Here is a 17,788-nt window from a genome sequence, read left to right as displayed (position 1 = left end):
AATTATAAGCCCCATGTATGCCTGATCAAAAACAGAACTTGATGTTTCATTAGTAACATCCTTCATGTTCACGCTGTATTCACACTCCCTTTGCCCTCTCCAGGTAGAAGCTTGCTGCGGACCTCCCTATTACTGTACTCACGTGAGGGCTTCCTTGCAGCACTGTCCTGAGGGGTTAAGATCCAGCAGAGACAAATGGAAATGTCTGCCAACAGTGTCACCTTGTCTTATCTGGCTGATGCCCCTTGAACTTCCTTGTTCTTACTACACATCCAGGACCCAGAGCTCTTCATAGAAAATCACCATTAAGTTTGGAAGCTGGGAATCCTCATCACAAGGACAGTCCAGGTGCAAGTTCGTGGAATTATACAAAGCAGTGTATTGGAATCACACTAATCACACAGAATGGAAGAAGACAGAAAGCCAACAGAAGGATGTTTGGTAGTTTCGGGAATGTAGTACCAGGACAATGGGTTGGGATTAGACGGATGATCAGTTCGCCTGGTCATCTCTGCTAGGAAAGAGATATTCCCCCGACAGAGGCACCTAAACTGTAATCCATGGCAACGGAGCAGAACTGCCTTCCAGGCAACTGAGTGGCTGAAGAGGTGAGGACTTGGAATGCAATTATTTCTGATTCTAAAGAGCGAAAACTACCTAGCGATAAAAAACCCACCTGGAATCAGGGTCACAGTACCATGCTTTTGGAGTTAAATGAACACAAACATTCTCACTCTCCATCTGGTCTAAAAAAGGGGGTAGGGGCCGGGCACGGTGGCTCAAGCCTGTAATCCCAGCACTTTGGGAGGCCGAGACAGGCGGATCACGAGGTCAGGAGATCGAGAGCATCCTGGCTAACACGGTGAAACCCCGTCTCTACTAAAAATACAAAAAACTAGCCGGGTGAGGTGGCGGGTGCCTGTAGTCCCAGCTACTCAGGAGGCTGAGGCAGGAGAATGGCGTAAACCCGGGAGGTGGAGCTTGCAGTGAGTTGAGATCCGGCCACTGCACTCCAGTCTGGGCGGCAGAGTGAGACTCCATATCAAAAAAAAAAAAAAAAAAAAAAAGTGGGGGGGTAGGTAGTCTCTAACTCCTCACCAACACCCAGTTGAACACATCAGAGATTCCACAGCTAACACACAGAGACAAAACCATCTTACCAGACAGTAAGCCTGCATCCGTCTTACCCTGGGGAAATGTGCTCCCATAATTCTCCTGCCTGTGGTCCCTGCTGAGATTCCTCCGAGCCAGATTCTGACATCCCCATTCCTCCAGAATGAGGGACACAGCCATGTCCTCAATCTTCACCATTGCCTGAAATAACAGGAGACAAACAGTCATTTCCCCCCAAACTCAGGGACAATCCCATTGCTCAAACCTGGAGTCAGGAACAGAGGTGGCTGCAAAGCTACAGGATGCTGGGAAGAAAAGGGTGGCCAGAACCTGGGGGTGGGGGGAAGTTTGTGGTAGAAAGATGCTAAAAGGAGGGGACAGGGTTGGGGCTTCTTTGAGAGCAGGGGCATCCAGAGTGGCCTGTGGAGACCACGAAGAGAGCTCAGGAACAGAGGCAGATGCTGGGGACTCAGGAGAGCAGAGGGGCCACAGCTCACCTGGGAATCCGCTGTGAATAGTGCAGATGCCATCCCTTGGTCTCTGGGACTACCCTCATGAAGGGGAGCAGGAACATGGGCAGCAGGAAGAGCTGGGGGAGGAGAAAGGGGCTGTGAGTAAATCAGCTCTGCTCTGAGCCTTGCTCAAGGAAGGGCTCGGGGCACATTCCTTCCTGCACCAGCCACTGTTCAATGTTTAGGTCCCAAACAGAGAATTCCAGACAACACAAATGAGAGAACACAGGGCCTCAGTTTTCCCAAGACCTCTACTCCTGACCAGGAGTCATAAAAGGGTCCTAATCACCTGGTCCAACCCTTTTATTTTAAAGAAGGGGAAACTGAGTCTTTGAGAGTGCAAATGACTTCCCTAATGTCACATTCCCAGTGGCAGAGCCAGGATGGGAACCCAGGTTCCTATTCTCAGCTATGAAAGTGGGTACCTTCAGCCCATGACTCAAGTCTGGCTCCTAATTTCCTCCAGTCCAAGGAACGATACCAGGATATGAGAATCCCATTTATGTCTACACTTGTAGAAAACACAACACAGCTTTAAAATCTTCAGTGGCTGCTGAGGCGGGAGGATCGCTTGAGTCCAAGGGGTCGAGGCTGCAGTGAGCTATGATCACGCACTCCAGCCTGGATGACAGAGTGAGACCCCGTCTCAATGACTCAATGAAAACCCCCCGCCAAAAAAAAACACTTTAGTAGCAATATCCAGAAAGGGAGGGAAGTAAGGAGGTCTCCTTAGCTCTAGGTTTCTTTTTTTTTTGAGACAGACTTTTGTCCTTGTTGCCCAGGCTGGAGTGCAATTATGCGATCTCAGCTCACCGCAACCTTCGGCTCCCGGGTTCAAGAGATCCTCCTGCCTCAGCCTCCAGAGTAGCTGGGACTACAGGCGCGCCACCATGCCTGGCTAATTTTGTATTTTTAGTAGGGGCGGGGTTCCTCCATGTTGGTCAGGCTGGTCTCAAACTCCTGACCTTAGGTGATCTGCCCGCCTCGGCCTCCCAAAGTGCTGGGATTACAAGTGTTAGCCACTGCGTCTGGCCACCTCTGGCTAAGTTTTTGCCACTTTTTGTCCCTCTACTTTTCTCCCTCACTTGGCCACAATAAATACTGTTTTTTTTTTTTGTTTGTTTTGTTTTTTGATAAGATGTATGCATGGTTCAAATGCTGAGAGACAAAAGTTTAACATTATCATATGATCACAATAACTGTGATGCATAAGAATTAGGAAAATTTTAAATTGTACAATTTAACCCCCTCCCCACCTCTTGCCAAGTACTATTAGATTTGGAAATGTTACTGGTAGACAGATGATGTTAGTGAGATACAAGTATATTTGAGAAATGAATTTGAAACGGAATGACCAAACTTTGTACCTATTTCAAACCATACAATAATAAAATGGGCTGTCACCCAGGTTGGAATGCAGTGCTCAAACATGTCTCACTGCAGCCTTGACCTCCTGGGCTCAACTGATCCTCCCACCTTGGTCTCCCAAAATGCTGGGATTACAGATGTAAGCCATCGCACCCAACCAAGTACGGTTTTTTTTTTTTTTGAGACGGAGTTTCATTCTATCACCCAGGCTGGCATGCAGTGGTGTGATCTTGGCTCACTGCAACCTCCACCTCCTGGGTTCAAGCGATTCTCCTGCCTCAGCCTCCCGAGTAGCTGGGACTACAGGCATCTGCCACCATGCTCAGATAATTTTTGTATTTTTAGTAGAGATGGGGTTTCACCATGTTGGCCAGGATGGTCTCCATCTCTTGACCTTATGATCTGCCCGCCTCAGCCTCCCAAAGTGCTGGGACTACAGGCATGAGTCACTGTGCCTGGTCCCAAGTACTTAATTTTTTTTTTTTTTTTTTTTGAGACGGAGTCTCGCTCTGTAGCCCAGGCTGGAGTGCAGTGGCCGGATCTCAGCTCACTGCAAGCTCCGCCTCCCGGGTTTACGCCATTCTCCGGCCTCAGCCTCCCGAGTAGCTGGGACTACAGGCACCCGCCACCTCGCCCGGCAATTTTTTTTTTGTATTTCTTAGTAGAGACGGGGTTTCACCGTGTTAGCCAGGATGGTCTCGATCTCCTGACCTCGTGATCCGCCCGTCTCGGCCTCCCAAAGTGCTGGGATTACAGGCTTGAGCCACCGCGCCCGGCCCCAAGTAGTTAATTTTTTAACCTTCTGAGAGTTAGGAAACACTCTGAAAAACAAGACAAAGAGGAAATTGAGAATAAATGTACATGTCTCAGTTCATTTAAGAACTATTTACTAAAGAGTAACTGTGTGTGCCAGGGTCTTTGAAATTGTTACTCTGGCAACCTAAACTCTATAATCAAGTGCTTAAGACCATGAATATCCTCTCCAGTTTCCTGAGGTCACCCCCTGTGACTTCTGCTTGTGGAGTGTGGAGAAAACTTATAAGGACATCAACAGTGGTGGAGTTAAACATCATGGTGCGTGTTTTTTTGTTTTGTTTTGTTTTTGAGACGGAGTCTCACTCTGTCGCCCAGGCTGGAGTGCAGTGATGCAATCTCGGCTCACTGCAAGCTCCGCCTCCCGGGTTCAAGCGTTCTTGTGCCTCAGCCTCTTGAGTAGCTGTGATTATAGGTGTATGCCACCAAAACCAGCTAATTTTTGTATTTTTAGTAGAGACAGAGTTTCGCCATGTTAGCCACGCTAGTCTCGAACTCCTAACCTCAAGTGATTTGCCTACCTTGGCCTCCCAAAGTGCTGGGATTACAGGCATGAGCCACTGCGCCTGGCCTTTCTTTTTTTTCTTTTTTGAGACGGACTTTTGCTCTGTTGCCCAGATTGGAGTGTGTATGAATTTTTAACAAAAAAGTTTAAAAAGTATAAAATAAAATTTTTTTAACTAGAAAAACCCTTATAGGAGAATAAAAAAATGTTTTTGTACAGCTGTGCAACATGTTTGTGTTTTGAGTTATGTGTTATTACAACAGTCAAAAAGTTAAAAAAAACCCAAAAAGTTCATAAAGTAAAAAAAGTTACAGTAAGCTAATTTTTATTTATTTATTTATTTATTTATTTTTCTGAGACAGAGTGTCACTCTGTCACCCAGGCTGCAGTGCAGTGGTGCAATCTCGGCTCACCGCAACCTCTACCTACCACGTTCAAGTGATTCTTGTGCCTCAGTCTCCTGAGTAACTGGAATTACAGGCGTGCACCACCACGCCTGGCTAATTTTTTGTATTTTGTAGAGATGGAGTTTCACTATGTTGGCCAGACCAGTCTCAGACTCCTGGTCTCAAGTGATCCGTCCGCCTTGGCCTCCCAAAGTGCTGGGATTAAGCCATGAGCCACCATACCTGGCTGATTTTCATATTTTTAGAAATTGAAGAAACAAAAATTTTTGAGATAAATTCAGTGTAGCCTAAGTGTACAGTGTTTCTAGAGTCTACGGTAGTGTAATGTCCTAGGCTTTCACATTCACTCACCACTCACTGACTCATCCAGAGCAACTTCCGGTCCTGCAAGCTCTGTTCACGGATAAGTGTTCCATACAGGTGTGTGTATATATATATATATATATTTTTTTGAGACTAGTTTCGCTCTTGTTGCTCAGGCTAGAGTTCGATGGCGTGATGATGGCGTGATCTCAGCTCACTGCAACCTCTGCTGCCCGGGTTCAAGTGATTCTCCTGCCTCAGCCTCCCAAGTAGCTGGGATTACAGGCATGTGCCATCATGCCTGGCTAATTTTGTATTTTTAGTAAAGACGGGGTTTCTCCATGTTGGTCAGGCTGGTCTCGAACTCTTGACCTCAGGTGATCCACCTGCCTTGGCCACCCAAAGCGCTGGGATTATAGGTGTGAGCCACTGTGCTCAGCCAATTTTTGTATTTTCAGTAGAGACTGGGTTTTACCCTGTTGGCCAGGCTGGTCACAAACTCCTAACCTCAAGTGATCCACCCACCTCGGCCTCCCAAAGTGCTGGGATTACAAGCGTAAGCCACCGTGCCAGGACTAAAAATCTTTTATACTCGGTTTTTACTTTTTCTATGTTTAGATACACAAATACTTACCACTGTGTTAAATTCCCTACAGTGTTTAGTACAGTAACATACTGTACAGGTCTGTAGCCTAGGTGTGCAGTAGGCTAGACCATCCAGGTTTGTGTAAGTATACTTTATGATGTTCGCATAACAAAATCACTTCACATTGCACTTACCATAACATATCCCTGCCATTAAGTGATAAATGACTGTACTTTTAGCATTTTCTTGTTTTTACAGACATTCTATGCACACACTTTGATTTTAAAATTGGATAATGATATTACATTTTTCCATCAAAGGGAAAAAACAACTTGACTTTTTATTTATAAGACTGTGGGCCGGGCGCGGTGGCTCAAGCCTGTAATCCCAGCACTTTGGGAGGCCGAGGCAGGCGGATCACGAGGTCAGGAGATCGAGACCATCCTGGCTAACACAGTGAAACCCCGTCTCTACGAAAAAATACAAAAAGCTAGCCGGGCGAGGTGGTGGGCGCCTATAGTCCCAGCTACTCGGGAGGCTGAGGCAGGAGAATGGCGTAAACCCGGGAGGCGGAGCTTGTAGTGAGCTGAGATGGCACCACTGCACTCCAGCCCGGGCGACAGAGCGAGACTCCGTCTCAAAAAAAAAAAAAAAAAGACTGTGAAATGATCTTTTTTCATGTTCCTCAACTCCCCTCAAAAGTTTTTTCATTCTTTCTCATTGTTTGAAATTTCTGAAAATAACCTAGAAAAGACTGATGCTATAGTTTTTTTTTTTTTTTTGAGACAGAATCTCACTCTGTCACCCAGGCTGGAGTGCAGTGATTATTTTTATATATTTTAAATAAAATAGATCTTTAAACAAGATTTCTGATCCTTTTGAAGATAATTTATGACATACTAGAGTGCTTTAAAACCTAGGCTGGAAATAATAACATCTGTTCCCAAAACTTTCCTATTAAAAATGTGCTGGACACCTGGAATGCTGATAATTCAATAAATAATGCCTACTAGGTTCATTATGCATAGTTCATTTGCCTTCGTAGTAACTTAACTCCTGAGATTGGTCTGTAAGTTGCATTTTCCCCAATATTTGGGAATAATGACAACAATATAAAATAACTAACAACAAAAAACAAGCATGCAGCTTTTTAAAAAATTTTTAATTAATTAATTAATTAATTTATAAGACAGAGTCTCACTCTATCACCCAGGCTAGAGCTCAGTGGTGGGTTCTCGGTTCACTGCAACCTCTACCTCCCGGGTTCAAGTGATTCTCTTGCCTTAGCCTCCGAGTAGCTGGGATTACAGGCATGCACCAACATGCCTGGCTAATTTTCATATTTTTAGTAGAGACAGGGTTTCACCATGTTGGTCAGGCTGGTCTCAAACTCTTAACCTCAAGTGATCTGCCCGCCTCAGCCTCCCAAAGTGCTGGGATTACAGGTGTGAGCTACCATGCCCAGGCTAATTCTTTTCTGTAAGTAGCTTTTGAGACAGGGTCCTTGCTCTGTTGCCCAGGTTGGAGTACAGTGGCGTGATTACAGCTCACTGCAGCCTCAACCTCCTGGGCTCAAGCAATCCTCCCACCTCAGCCTCCTGAGTAGCTGGAATCACAGGTGTGTGTCACCATACCCGGCTAATTTTTCTATTTTTTTTTTTTTTGAGAGACGGAGTCTCACTCTGTCACCCAGGCTGGAGTGCAGTGGTGCGATCTCGCCTCATTGCAAGTTCCACCTCCAGATTCACGCCATTCTCCTGCCTCAGCCTCCTGAGGATTACAGGTGTCCGCCACCACGCCCGGCTAATTTTTTGTATTTTTAGTAGAGATGGGGTTTCCCCATGTTGGCCAGGATGGTCTCGATCTCCTGACCTTGTGATCTGCCCACCTTGGCCTCTCAAAGTGCTGAGACTACAGGCGTGAGCCACCGCACCTGGCCAATTTTTCTACTTTTTGTAGAGATAGGGTCTCGCTATGTTGCCCAGGCCTAATGTGCTTCTTCATCACAGGCACTCAGCAGCACAAAGAAGACTCTCGTCCTGAATCATTTCCCTTCCCCCAAATGAAACCTTGCTTCTTACCTCGTGACTGTAAGAGGCGGGGTTTCCGAGATGAATGTTTGAAGTGGGACTGGGTGGCCTCGTGATGAAGGTCAAAGCTCGAGGACTCCTGAACTGGATCCAGAGGCACCATCCCCCTTGCGAGCATCTCAGGTCCATGAACTTGACCTGGGACCTGAAGACAGACAGGTTGGGCTTGTGGGTAAATCACTCTGTAAATGGGAACTACAATATTTAAAAACAGACCATGAGTATGCCAGTGGATGCAGGGAGAAAGACAGAACATTTTTTAGACAGAGTGACTACCTAATGACCTAAAGACTGCCAATATTTTTGGCTCTACTTTCAACGTCTGTGCCCTGCTCACACATAACAGGTTTCACCTCTTTTTACCTGTTGTCCTGATAAATCAAGCTCCAAGTCTTCTAGAAGGGTCACAGCCTCCTCTCCACTATCGGGGCGGTATTCCTGCAGCCAGACCTGGAGCTCCTTGGGCAGGATGGAAAGAAACTGCTCCAGCACCAGCAGCTCCAGGATCTGCTCCTTGGTATTGATTTCTGGCCGCAGCCACTGATGACAAAGTTCCTTCAGTCGACTGAGAGCCTCTCGGGGTCCAAAAGTGTTCTGGTAACAGAAGCGCCTGAAGCGTTGACGGAATATCTCCGGGTCTGGAGGAGGCGTGTCCTGTAGGCTAGAATCCTGCCCCCACACGTGGTCTTCCTCATCTTCCTCTTCCACCTTCACTATTACGATACCATCCTTCTCCTGTGCAGCCTGTGGGGATAGACCCGTGGCTTCCCGTGATTCAGCAGTCATCATTCAGGCTCCAGGAACTGACTTGATCCAAACAGGGTCTGTGCTCACCTTTATGTCCTGGGAGGTTTTATGATGTGTTTCTGTACTATTCCTGAAGTATAAAAAAAAAGTCATTAGTACCTTTGTAGTACCTTTATAAAAAGTGATCTGTGCTGCTAACACTTCATAGGAGGCAACACATTGAAGCACTATCAGAACGCTCCTGAGGCCAGGGGTGGTGGCTCACGCCTGTAATCCCAGCACTCTGGGAGGCCGAGGCAGGCGGATCACCTGAGGTCAGGAGTTCGAGACCAGCCTGGCCAACATGGTGAAACTCCATCTCTACTAAAAATACAAAACTTAGCCGGGTGTGGTGGCGGGTGCCTGTAATCCCAGCTACTCGGGAAGCTGAGGCAGGAGAATTGCTTGAACCCAGGAGGCAGAGGTTGTAGTGAGCCGAGATTATGCCACTGTATTCCCTGCCTGGGACACAAGAAGTTAAACTCTGTCAAAAAAAAAAAAAAAAAAAAAAATCCTAAAAAATAGAGGAAAACACTACAGTCTCCACTGTCACTTCATATATCAAGATTTGCAAACAGAAACCTCAAACGGGCCAACTCCACCCTCAGGGTGTTTGCCTGGAGTCAGAGTGATTTACCTGCAGGTGGACAGCAGGTTACGAAACAGAGCATTGACAGTGCCCAGCCCAGAGAGCTGAATGTTAACAGAGTGGCAGGTGCCAGGCTTAAAGCAGTACATGCACCATCTTCTTTTGTCCCCACAACAGCCCTAGCAGGTCGGCCAAACTGTTAAGTGCCGTTTTACAGATGACATAACTGGGGTTAGGTTTGCTCAGTAGCAGGTGGCTGCCTACTGGAGTCAATATTCAACCAAATTTGAAGCCCTGGGACCTACTTTTGTACCATCCAGCTACTTTTACTATTTTTATGGGTGCCTTGGGCAGTCTAAATTGTGGTTTCCAAAATACAAGATGATCTGCAAGGGATACAGAAAGAAAATAATCAGAATGTCTGTATCTTAAAAGTGAGAGAAATTAAGCCATATTTAACATACAAATTGACACTAATACTCTTACTTAGTCTGTGCTGACCTGTCACAGGTGTTGTTCATTTTAGACACTGGGATGTAGCCCGGTTTATCTGAGACCAGTTATGTGAAATAATGGATTTCTAAATCTAGCTTTGGCCGGGCGCGGCGGCTCACGCCTGTTAATCCCAGCACTTTGGGAGCCCAAGGCGGGTGGATCACAAGGTCAGGAGATTGAGACCATCCTGGTGAACATGGTGAAACCCTGTCTCCACTAAAAATACAAAAATTAGCTGGGCGTGGTGGCGCACACCTGTAGTCCCAGCTACTTGGGAGGCTGAGGAAGGATAATCACTTGAACCCCGGAGGCTGAGGTTGCAGTGAGCCAAGATCGTGCCACTGCACTCCGTCCTGGCCACAGAGCGAGACTCTGTCTCAAAACAAGAAAAAAGAAAAAAAAAATCCACCTTTAACTAATCTTACTCTCATAAAAGAGACAAGCAGCTTTAAAGATTCTTGTGGCCAGATGTGGTGGCTCATGCCTATAATTCCAGCCCTTTGGGAGGATGAGGCAGGAGGATGCTTGAGGCCAGGAGTTTGAGACCAGCCTGGGCAACATAGCAAGACCCTGTCTCTGTGAAAAAGAAAAAAAATTAGCTGGGCATGGGGACCGTGTCTGCAGTCACAGCTACTCAGGAGGCTAAGATGGGAGGATTGCATGAGACCAGAAGTTTGAGGTTGCAGTCAGCTAAGATGACGCCACTGCATTCCAGCCTGGGTGACAGAGCAAGGCCCTATTAGGAAAAGAAAAAAAAAAAAAAGATTCTTGTAGAGAAACCGCAATTGCAGGACATACTAGTAATATAAACAGACGTGAACAACAAGAAAATGGCACAGATGAAGCTTCTATCTAGAGCAACGTTTTGGCCACATTAGGAGGTAAAAACCAATGTCAATCTAAATCAAAGAAAAAGTCACCAATGAGTGAGAAAGTAGCTTCTTTAAAAAAAAGTGTGAAGAAAGAGCAATTACAAGAACAGCTGTATGAAATGGTTCCATTGTTATGTAATTTAACTGCCAAAAGTGATATCAAGTATCCAGGAAAAACCCATCTATGTTCACATTTTAGGAACTTGGGACTGCGTGAAGTGGCTCATGCCTATAATCCCAGCACTTTGGGAGGCTGAGGCAGGGGAGCGGGGGTCACCTGCGGTCAGGAGTTCAAGACCAGCCTGGCCATCATCGTGAAACCTCGTCTCTACTAAAAATACAAAAAATTAACTGGGCATGGTGGCAGGTGCCTGTAACCCCAGCTATTTGAGAGGCTGAGGCAGGAGAATCACTTGAACCCAGGAGGTCGAGGTTGCAGTAAGCTGAGATTGCGCCACTGCACTCCAGCCTGGGCAACATAGTGAGACTAGGAAATATTTTCTAACCTGTTTAAAAATCTTTCAAATGAAGAATTTCAGGTGGGTCTTAAGCCTATTTGTTAAAAATATAAAATGCTACTGCCTGATTAGTTTGTAAGAATATACTCTTTGAATTTCAACAGGAAAAATTTAGCATGGTTGATGGGTTGGATCAATCACAAGTTACTAAGCAGAACTGACACTGATTCTTCCATCTGAAGCTACAAATCTTTCTGAATTTATCTTTTTCACCTCTACAGCCATCAAAACTAAGCATCAAATTGAAGTTTCAGAAACAGACAATTCGACTGCTTTATCATGATGAGTTAAACCAAGAGTTTTAAACTAGCAAAAGCATTTTTAGTTATATGGCTCTCACTAACCATATTCTTAATTTTGGTGAAAAGGGGATTGTGTACATATAACAGCACAAAAATAATCTTTTTTTTTTTTTTTTTTTTTAACGGAGTCTTGCTTTATTGCCCAGGCTGGAGTGCAATGGCATGATTTCAGCTCACTGCAACCTCCACCTCTTGGGTTCAAGTGATTCTCCTGCCTCAGCCTCCCGAGTAGCTGGGATTACATGCACTAACCACCATGCCCGGCTAATTTTTGTACTTTTAGTAGAGACAGGGTTTCATCATGTTGGCCAGGCTGGTCTCAAATTCCTGGCCTCAAGTGATCCACCTGCCTCGGCCTCCCAAAGTGCTGGGATTACAGGCCATACTTATTTTTTTTATCTAGTTCCATGAAGTCCAGCTTCCTTTCTTTGGCTCCCTGCCTTCATTTTCTCCCTTCTCTACCACGATCCACCTCTCAGATTATTCTTTCTAAAACTCTATGGCCTTGTAGTCAATATTCTCCAGTGCCCGGTCCCAACTTCCCCTCAAGCTTCTTTTCCCATCAATCCCCCCATAAACCTTCACTATGCAACAAAAGCACTCTCATCAGTATTTCCTATATATGCCTTGTATTTTGACTGCCATCCTTTCCTCACATCACACTCCACACCTGGGACTTCCCACCGAGTCCTCTCTGCCTTTTCAAATCCTATTTATCCTTTAAAGCTAAGCTAAAACACCACTTGCCTCTCCTCGCTGTTCAAGAACCCTCTCATAAGTATAACAGTAAGAGCCAACGTTTCCTGAGTGCTTTCTAGGTACCGGGTATTTAAGCATTTTCACTTGACCACATAACAATCTTAGGAGGTAGCTACACTTATCTCACTATGTAAAGAACTGAGAGGCTCAACGCAGTGGCTCATGCCTGTCATCCCAGCACTTTGGGAGGCCAAGGCAGGTAGATAACCTGAGGTCAGGAGTTCACGACCAGCCTGGATAACATAAAGAAACCCTGTCTTTACCAAAAATACAAAAATTAGCCAGGTGTGGTGGTGCACGCCTGTAGTCCCAGCTACTTGGGAGGCTGAGGCAGGAGAGTCGCTTGAACCTGGGAGGCGGAGGCTGCACTGAGTCGAGATTGCACCATTGCACTCCAGCCTGGTCAACAGAGCGAGACTCCATCTCAAAAAAAATAATAATAATAAAAATAAATGAGGTATACTGCCATTAAATAACCTACCCAAGGTCACCCAGCAAGTACATGGTAGAGGCAGAATTTGAAATAAAAGTGACTCCCCAATTTAAACTCTTTAACCATGATACAAAATTTATCTTGTACCTAACACGGGGGGTATACAGATCCTAAAATGAAGGCCTATGAAGCTGACAATGAAGAATCAATCAGGGCCAGGTGCGGTGGCTCACGCCTGTAATCCCAGCACTTTGGGAGGCCCAGGAGAGTGGATCACCTGGGCTCAGGAGCTTGAGGCCAGCCTGGCCAACATGGAGAAACCCCGTTTCTACTAAAAATAGAAAAAATAGCTGGGTGTGTGGCACATGCCTGTTAAGCTCAGCTACTCGGGAGGCTGAGGCAGGAGAATCACTTGAACCTGGGAGATGGAGGCTGCAGTGAACCGAGATCGTGCCACTGCACTCCAGCCTGGATGACAGAGCGAGACTCTTTCTCGAAGAAAAAAAATAAAAAATCACTCAGGAAAGGGGCTCATCTACTGCCCAGTTTTCACTGGAGGGTCACTATGTGACTGAAGCCCTTCCTGGGAAAGGGAGGAGACACAGCAGTAGATTCAAGTGGGGACTGTCTACAACATAACCAGGTGGGATCTTCAAACATGGTAACTGAGCAGAACTAGTGTGACAGCGAGTCCAGCCACCAGAAATCCCTACTTCTGTGCAAGTTTTATCCTGCCTCAGCTATTGAGCAGAACATTTCTTGGGTCAGTGGGAATCAACAGGACACAACTCTAAGGAGGATATGAGTCCGGGGGAAATAGACACGTATATTGGCACATTCCCTCTGCCCCCAACTGGGATAGGTCGTCCTCCTCACCCTCAGTATCTCTCTGCTCCTACTCTGGGGTCCAGGGAAGACCCATCACAGCAGTGGAAAGGCTGGGTTTTATCTTAGGTTTGCCAGATGATCTGAGCACAGAGTCTTCTCTACTGTCTCTAAAATGCCCTAATACTCTTCACCAAACATTTGCTAGGTAATTTCTCACGGTGTTTCTTTCTAATTTTTCTTGCCTTCTTCCTCAACTAGATTATCAAGAGCATGCCTCTTTGTACTTCTTAGACCACTTCGCATGATTCCTTGCAAGCCTGTTTTAAAAATACCCTTGACTGAATTGACAATGTTATTATTATTTTTTTTTTGAGATGGAGTCTTGCTCTGTTACCCAGCCTGGAGTGCAGTGGCCTGATCTCGGCTCACTGTAAGCTCCACCTTCCAGGTTCATGCCATTCTCCTGCCTCAGCCTCCTGAGTAGCTGGGACTACAGGCGCCCGCCACCGTGCCCAGCTAATTTTTTTGTATTTTTAGTAGAGACGAGGTTTCACCGTGTTAGCCAGGATGGTCTCGATCTTCTGACCTCGTGCCTCCCAAAGTGCTGGGATTACAGGCGTGAGCCACTGCGCCCAGTCATTTTTTTTTTTTTTTTGTATTTTTAGTAGGGATGGGGTTTCACCATATTAGCCAGGATGGTCTCGATCTCCTGACCTCATGATCCGCCCGCCTCAGTCTCCCAAAGTGCTGTGATTACAGGCTTGAGCCACCGTGCCTGGCCCAATGTTACTATTTTTTAAAAGCCTGTTCATTCTACATTCAATGTTGCCCTCAAATTTGTTCCATGGGCTAGCTGGATGAGTTTCAGGTTAGCATTAAAGCTGCTCCACCCCTTACTAGTTGATGACCTTAGGCAAGTCAACAAGTTAACCTCTCTATATGTCAGTTTCCTCATCTGTATAATGGGAGTAAAAATCAGCATTTGTCCCATAGAGTTGCTGTGAGGATTAAATGAGGTAATAGATATAAAGCACTTAAAATAGTGCCTGGCATTTACTAGGCACTACAGAAATGTCTTAATTTTTTTCAATAAGCTTAAAAGATGTAACTGTACATTCCAATTTTCAGCCTGCACATTCCAATTTTCAGATTAAGCAATGGGACAACTCCGGTAATAGTGAAAGCTGCACAGGCGTCAATAACTGAATTCTAGTCTCCCACAATAAGTGGCACATCCCTGAGTGAGGTATTTAACTTCTCTGGCATTTTGTATCCTTATCAGTCAAATGGGGGTAGGGTGGGGGTTCCAGATAGTAGGAAACTACCTCTGGGTCAATATGGGCTGAAAACCATACTGACATACCATCCACTTTAAATAAAATTACCCCCAGCAGCTAAGGATACCCCAGTTCTCACCTAGGATAAACAAATGATTTTCTTAAACAAGGGCTTGAAGTTACAAGCTCAAAGGCTGTTTTCTAAACAGCCCAGTATTTTTCCAGGGCATAGTGTTGAAAGTGTAAATAAAGGCTGGGCACACGGTGGGTCACGCCTGTAATCCCGGCACTTTGGGAAGCCGAGGTGGGCAGATTGCCTGAGATCAGGAGTTCGAGACCAGCCTGGCCAACATGGCAAAACTCTCTCTCTACTAAAAACACAAAAATCAGCCAGGCCTTGTGGCACATGCCTGTAGTCCCAGCTATTCGGGAGGCTGAGGCAGGAGGATCGCTTGAATTCGGGAGGCAGAGGTTGCAGTGGGCCGAGATTGCACCACTACACTCTAGCCTGGGCGACAGAGCAAGACTCTGTCTCAAAAAAAAAAAAAAAGAAAAAAAAAAAAGAAAAAAAAAGTTTAAATAAATTGCCCTTTGCCCTTTACACTCATTTTTTTTAAAGAGCTATCAAATGTTTTAATATGAAAAAGTTACCTTAAAATACATGTAGTTATTCAAAGAATATTGATACTCCCACAGAATGAAAATGTTAGATTTAATACGCTATTTATCTGTATTTTAAATGCTTTTAAATCGAGAATGAGCAAAAGACTAAGTAGCTAGCTTCCCCGTTAGTATTTTAAGAGTGGTGAAAACTGCCTGAAATAAACAAGAATATTATATGGTAATTTAGAGAAGATACAAACCTGGATACACATTCTGGGGCAAATCACCATGGTTACCTATGTAACACAGCGATTTCCCCACATTTGTTCAGCATATATACTAACAGTGCTTTGTTGATGTGGTTACAATGAATTCTCCACAATTCAATTCAACAAGTATTTATTGACCGCCTCCAATCCGCCTAGCACTGGCCCGTACAATAAATGCTTTCTTTGGTCGCAGGCCATGGAACAGCCACTCTCTATAATGAAAGTATCTTATTGTGTACCGGGGCACTGCAGGAAAGGGAGGGGAGGGACGGAGGAGTGTCAAGCTAAACAGTAGTTAATTTTTCAATTACATTGACCAAATCATTTCGAAGTCGGAAGGGCCTTTTGAGAAAATCCAGTTAGTTTTATTGATGGCGAAATTAAGACTTAGTGTGTCTCGTCTTATCCAAGGTCACTCAGCTAATCAGTCTCCTAGTGACACAGTGCAATTTCCACAAATTCCCTCCACTTCTCATCCCACTCCATGTCAAACAGAGCAACTATCCAGAATTGAAAAATCCACCCAACGTCCCGGACAGATCTTTTCCAAAGCCTTCAAAGCATTCCATCAAGCTGAAAGAGTGGGGTGTATATAATCTCTACTAGATCCCAATCACTTCTTTATCCACTATGACTAGGCTTCAAATACTGTTTAATCACAGCTCAGTGATGAGGGCAGGAGGAGGAAAGGCAGGTCTGGAAACGTATGCGGCACCTCAAAATGTGTCCATCTCTCATCCTTCCGCTCATTTCACCTCAAGGTCCCGAAGGAACCAGGTGGGAAAAAAACACCTCACCGGAATCAAAGCAAATGGCGACGAAAGGAGAGCAGAAAAATCAAGACCGGGGTCGGTTCGCTCGCGACCCCCTTTGCAGAAATGCCAAAGGGCGATGACGACACTGCGGGAGAGGGTCCCGCAGACGGCTTCTCCCCACGTCTCCGGGCACCCTCGGCCACTGAAACCCTCGCTCCCTCCCAGCCTGGTCCCGGAGGTGGGGTGGGGACGTCTCCCAAGGACAGCGATGCTTCCTACGGCCGGGACCGGCCAGGAGGCAGGGGCATGGACTCTCTTCTCACAACACCGGGGCCGCCTGGAGGGGGTCCCAGGGCCGCAGCTGCGGAGCCCACCCTCGCGCACACACCCTTGCGGCCCCGCCCGCCCACCCCAGAGGCCGGCCCCAAGTCTCACCGTGAGCCCCGGGAGCGGCCTGGGGGCGCTGGGCGAGAAAGGGGAGCTGACTCTGGGGCTCAGGCCGGCCGAAGGGCACCGCACTCGGATTTAGGCCCTCCCGACGCCTCGACACAGACACAATGAGTCACAAAGGCCGGAAGTGTGTCAGCACCTCGTCTTCCGGGACCGCGCCGCGCTTCCGGGTCCTCTCTAGGAGCGCGGGAGGACTTTGCATCTCGGTTTCCGAATCGCTGGACCAGGCGCTTGCCCTTGAGTTTTCAAGCCTCCAGCTTGGAGGGTCTGGTCCTTGTTCGCCCCCAGTTAATGCGGGTACCAACGGGAGCGGGTGGTGGGGGGTTTGAGGCTTTCCCTGACTCAAACTCAAACAGACTCCCCAGCTCAGACACGAGTCCATGTGAAAGTTCGATTTCACCTGTCTTTTTCATCTCAGGCAGTCCTTGTAGTAATTATAGTTATTATCAAGCAATAATAGTACCTGGTAATTGAACGTCTGTGGCAGAGGAAATGAAACAAGGGTGTAGACAGAGGAAGATCAAAGTGAAGCCAAGGGTGGCTGGTTTCCCAAAGCTGCCATGGCTACCATTCTCTCAGGGCCCTGGAGCTGTATGGAGTGGTAGTTTCAAATACTTGGTCTGTGGACAAGGGATGTCTTTCCACAAGCAAGCATAGTTATAAGGTTCTGTGCTTTGTTCATGTGGCATATGCTATTATAGCTGTTTAAAAGCAGTTTTCGAAGTATCAACAGACACTTTTACCTTCAAAGTGCTTTCACAACCTACCACAATTACAGCCTTGCAGGGTAAGGCACGCGTAAGAGGGGGCCACCTTGTGCAAGGGTGGGGGGGCTACAGGCTTTAATGGTTGTGACTTCCACTACGTTCCGAGACAAGTTCATGGGAGAAACTGAACTCAATAGCTTGATTGCATGACTCTTACTGCTTGGAGAGATTTACTTTTATTTTTTAGATGGAGTCTCGCTCTGTGACCCAGGCTGGAGTGCAGTGGTAAGATCTTGGCTCACTGCAACCTCCACCTCCCAGGTTCAAGCGATTCTCCTGCCTCAGCCTCCTGAGTAGCTGGGACTACAGGCGCACACCACCATGCCCGGCTAATTTTTGTATTTTTAGTAGAGAACAGGGTTCTACCATATTTGCCAGGATGGTCTTG

The 17,788-nt window shown here is 46.3% G+C and overlaps 1 protein-coding gene across 3 annotated transcripts in view; it reads right to left on the bottom strand.

Moving 5' to 3' along the window:
- ZKSCAN1 (zinc finger with KRAB and SCAN domains 1) overlaps positions 1–16,749 on the bottom strand; it is a 30,689-nt gene extending 13,940 nt beyond the window's left edge. For all 3 annotated transcript variants that reach the window (XM_045389504.3, XM_074034508.1, XM_005549166.5), the window contains exons 1-5: positions 16,619–16,749; positions 8,061–8,574; positions 7,689–7,842; positions 1,611–1,702; positions 1,188–1,314 (exon numbers count right to left, since the gene is read on the bottom strand). In XM_045389504.3, the coding sequence (XP_045245439.2) occupies positions 1,188–1,314; positions 1,611–1,702; positions 7,689–7,842; positions 8,061–8,486 (799 nt within the window). In that variant the 5' untranslated portion in view covers positions 8,487–8,574; positions 16,619–16,749. The remainder of the gene's footprint in view (positions 1–1,187; positions 1,315–1,610; positions 1,703–7,688; positions 7,843–8,060; positions 8,575–16,618) is intronic.
- Between the last annotated feature and the right edge of the window lie 1,039 nt (positions 16,750–17,788).

This window comes from Macaca fascicularis, chromosome 3 (assembly GCF_037993035.2).
Source record: "Macaca fascicularis isolate 582-1 chromosome 3, T2T-MFA8v1.1".
NCBI lineage: Eukaryota > Metazoa > Chordata > Mammalia > Primates > Cercopithecidae > Macaca > Macaca fascicularis.
Note: the sequence above shows the minus strand (reverse complement) of the source record. Positions and strands in the feature narration are given on the sequence as shown.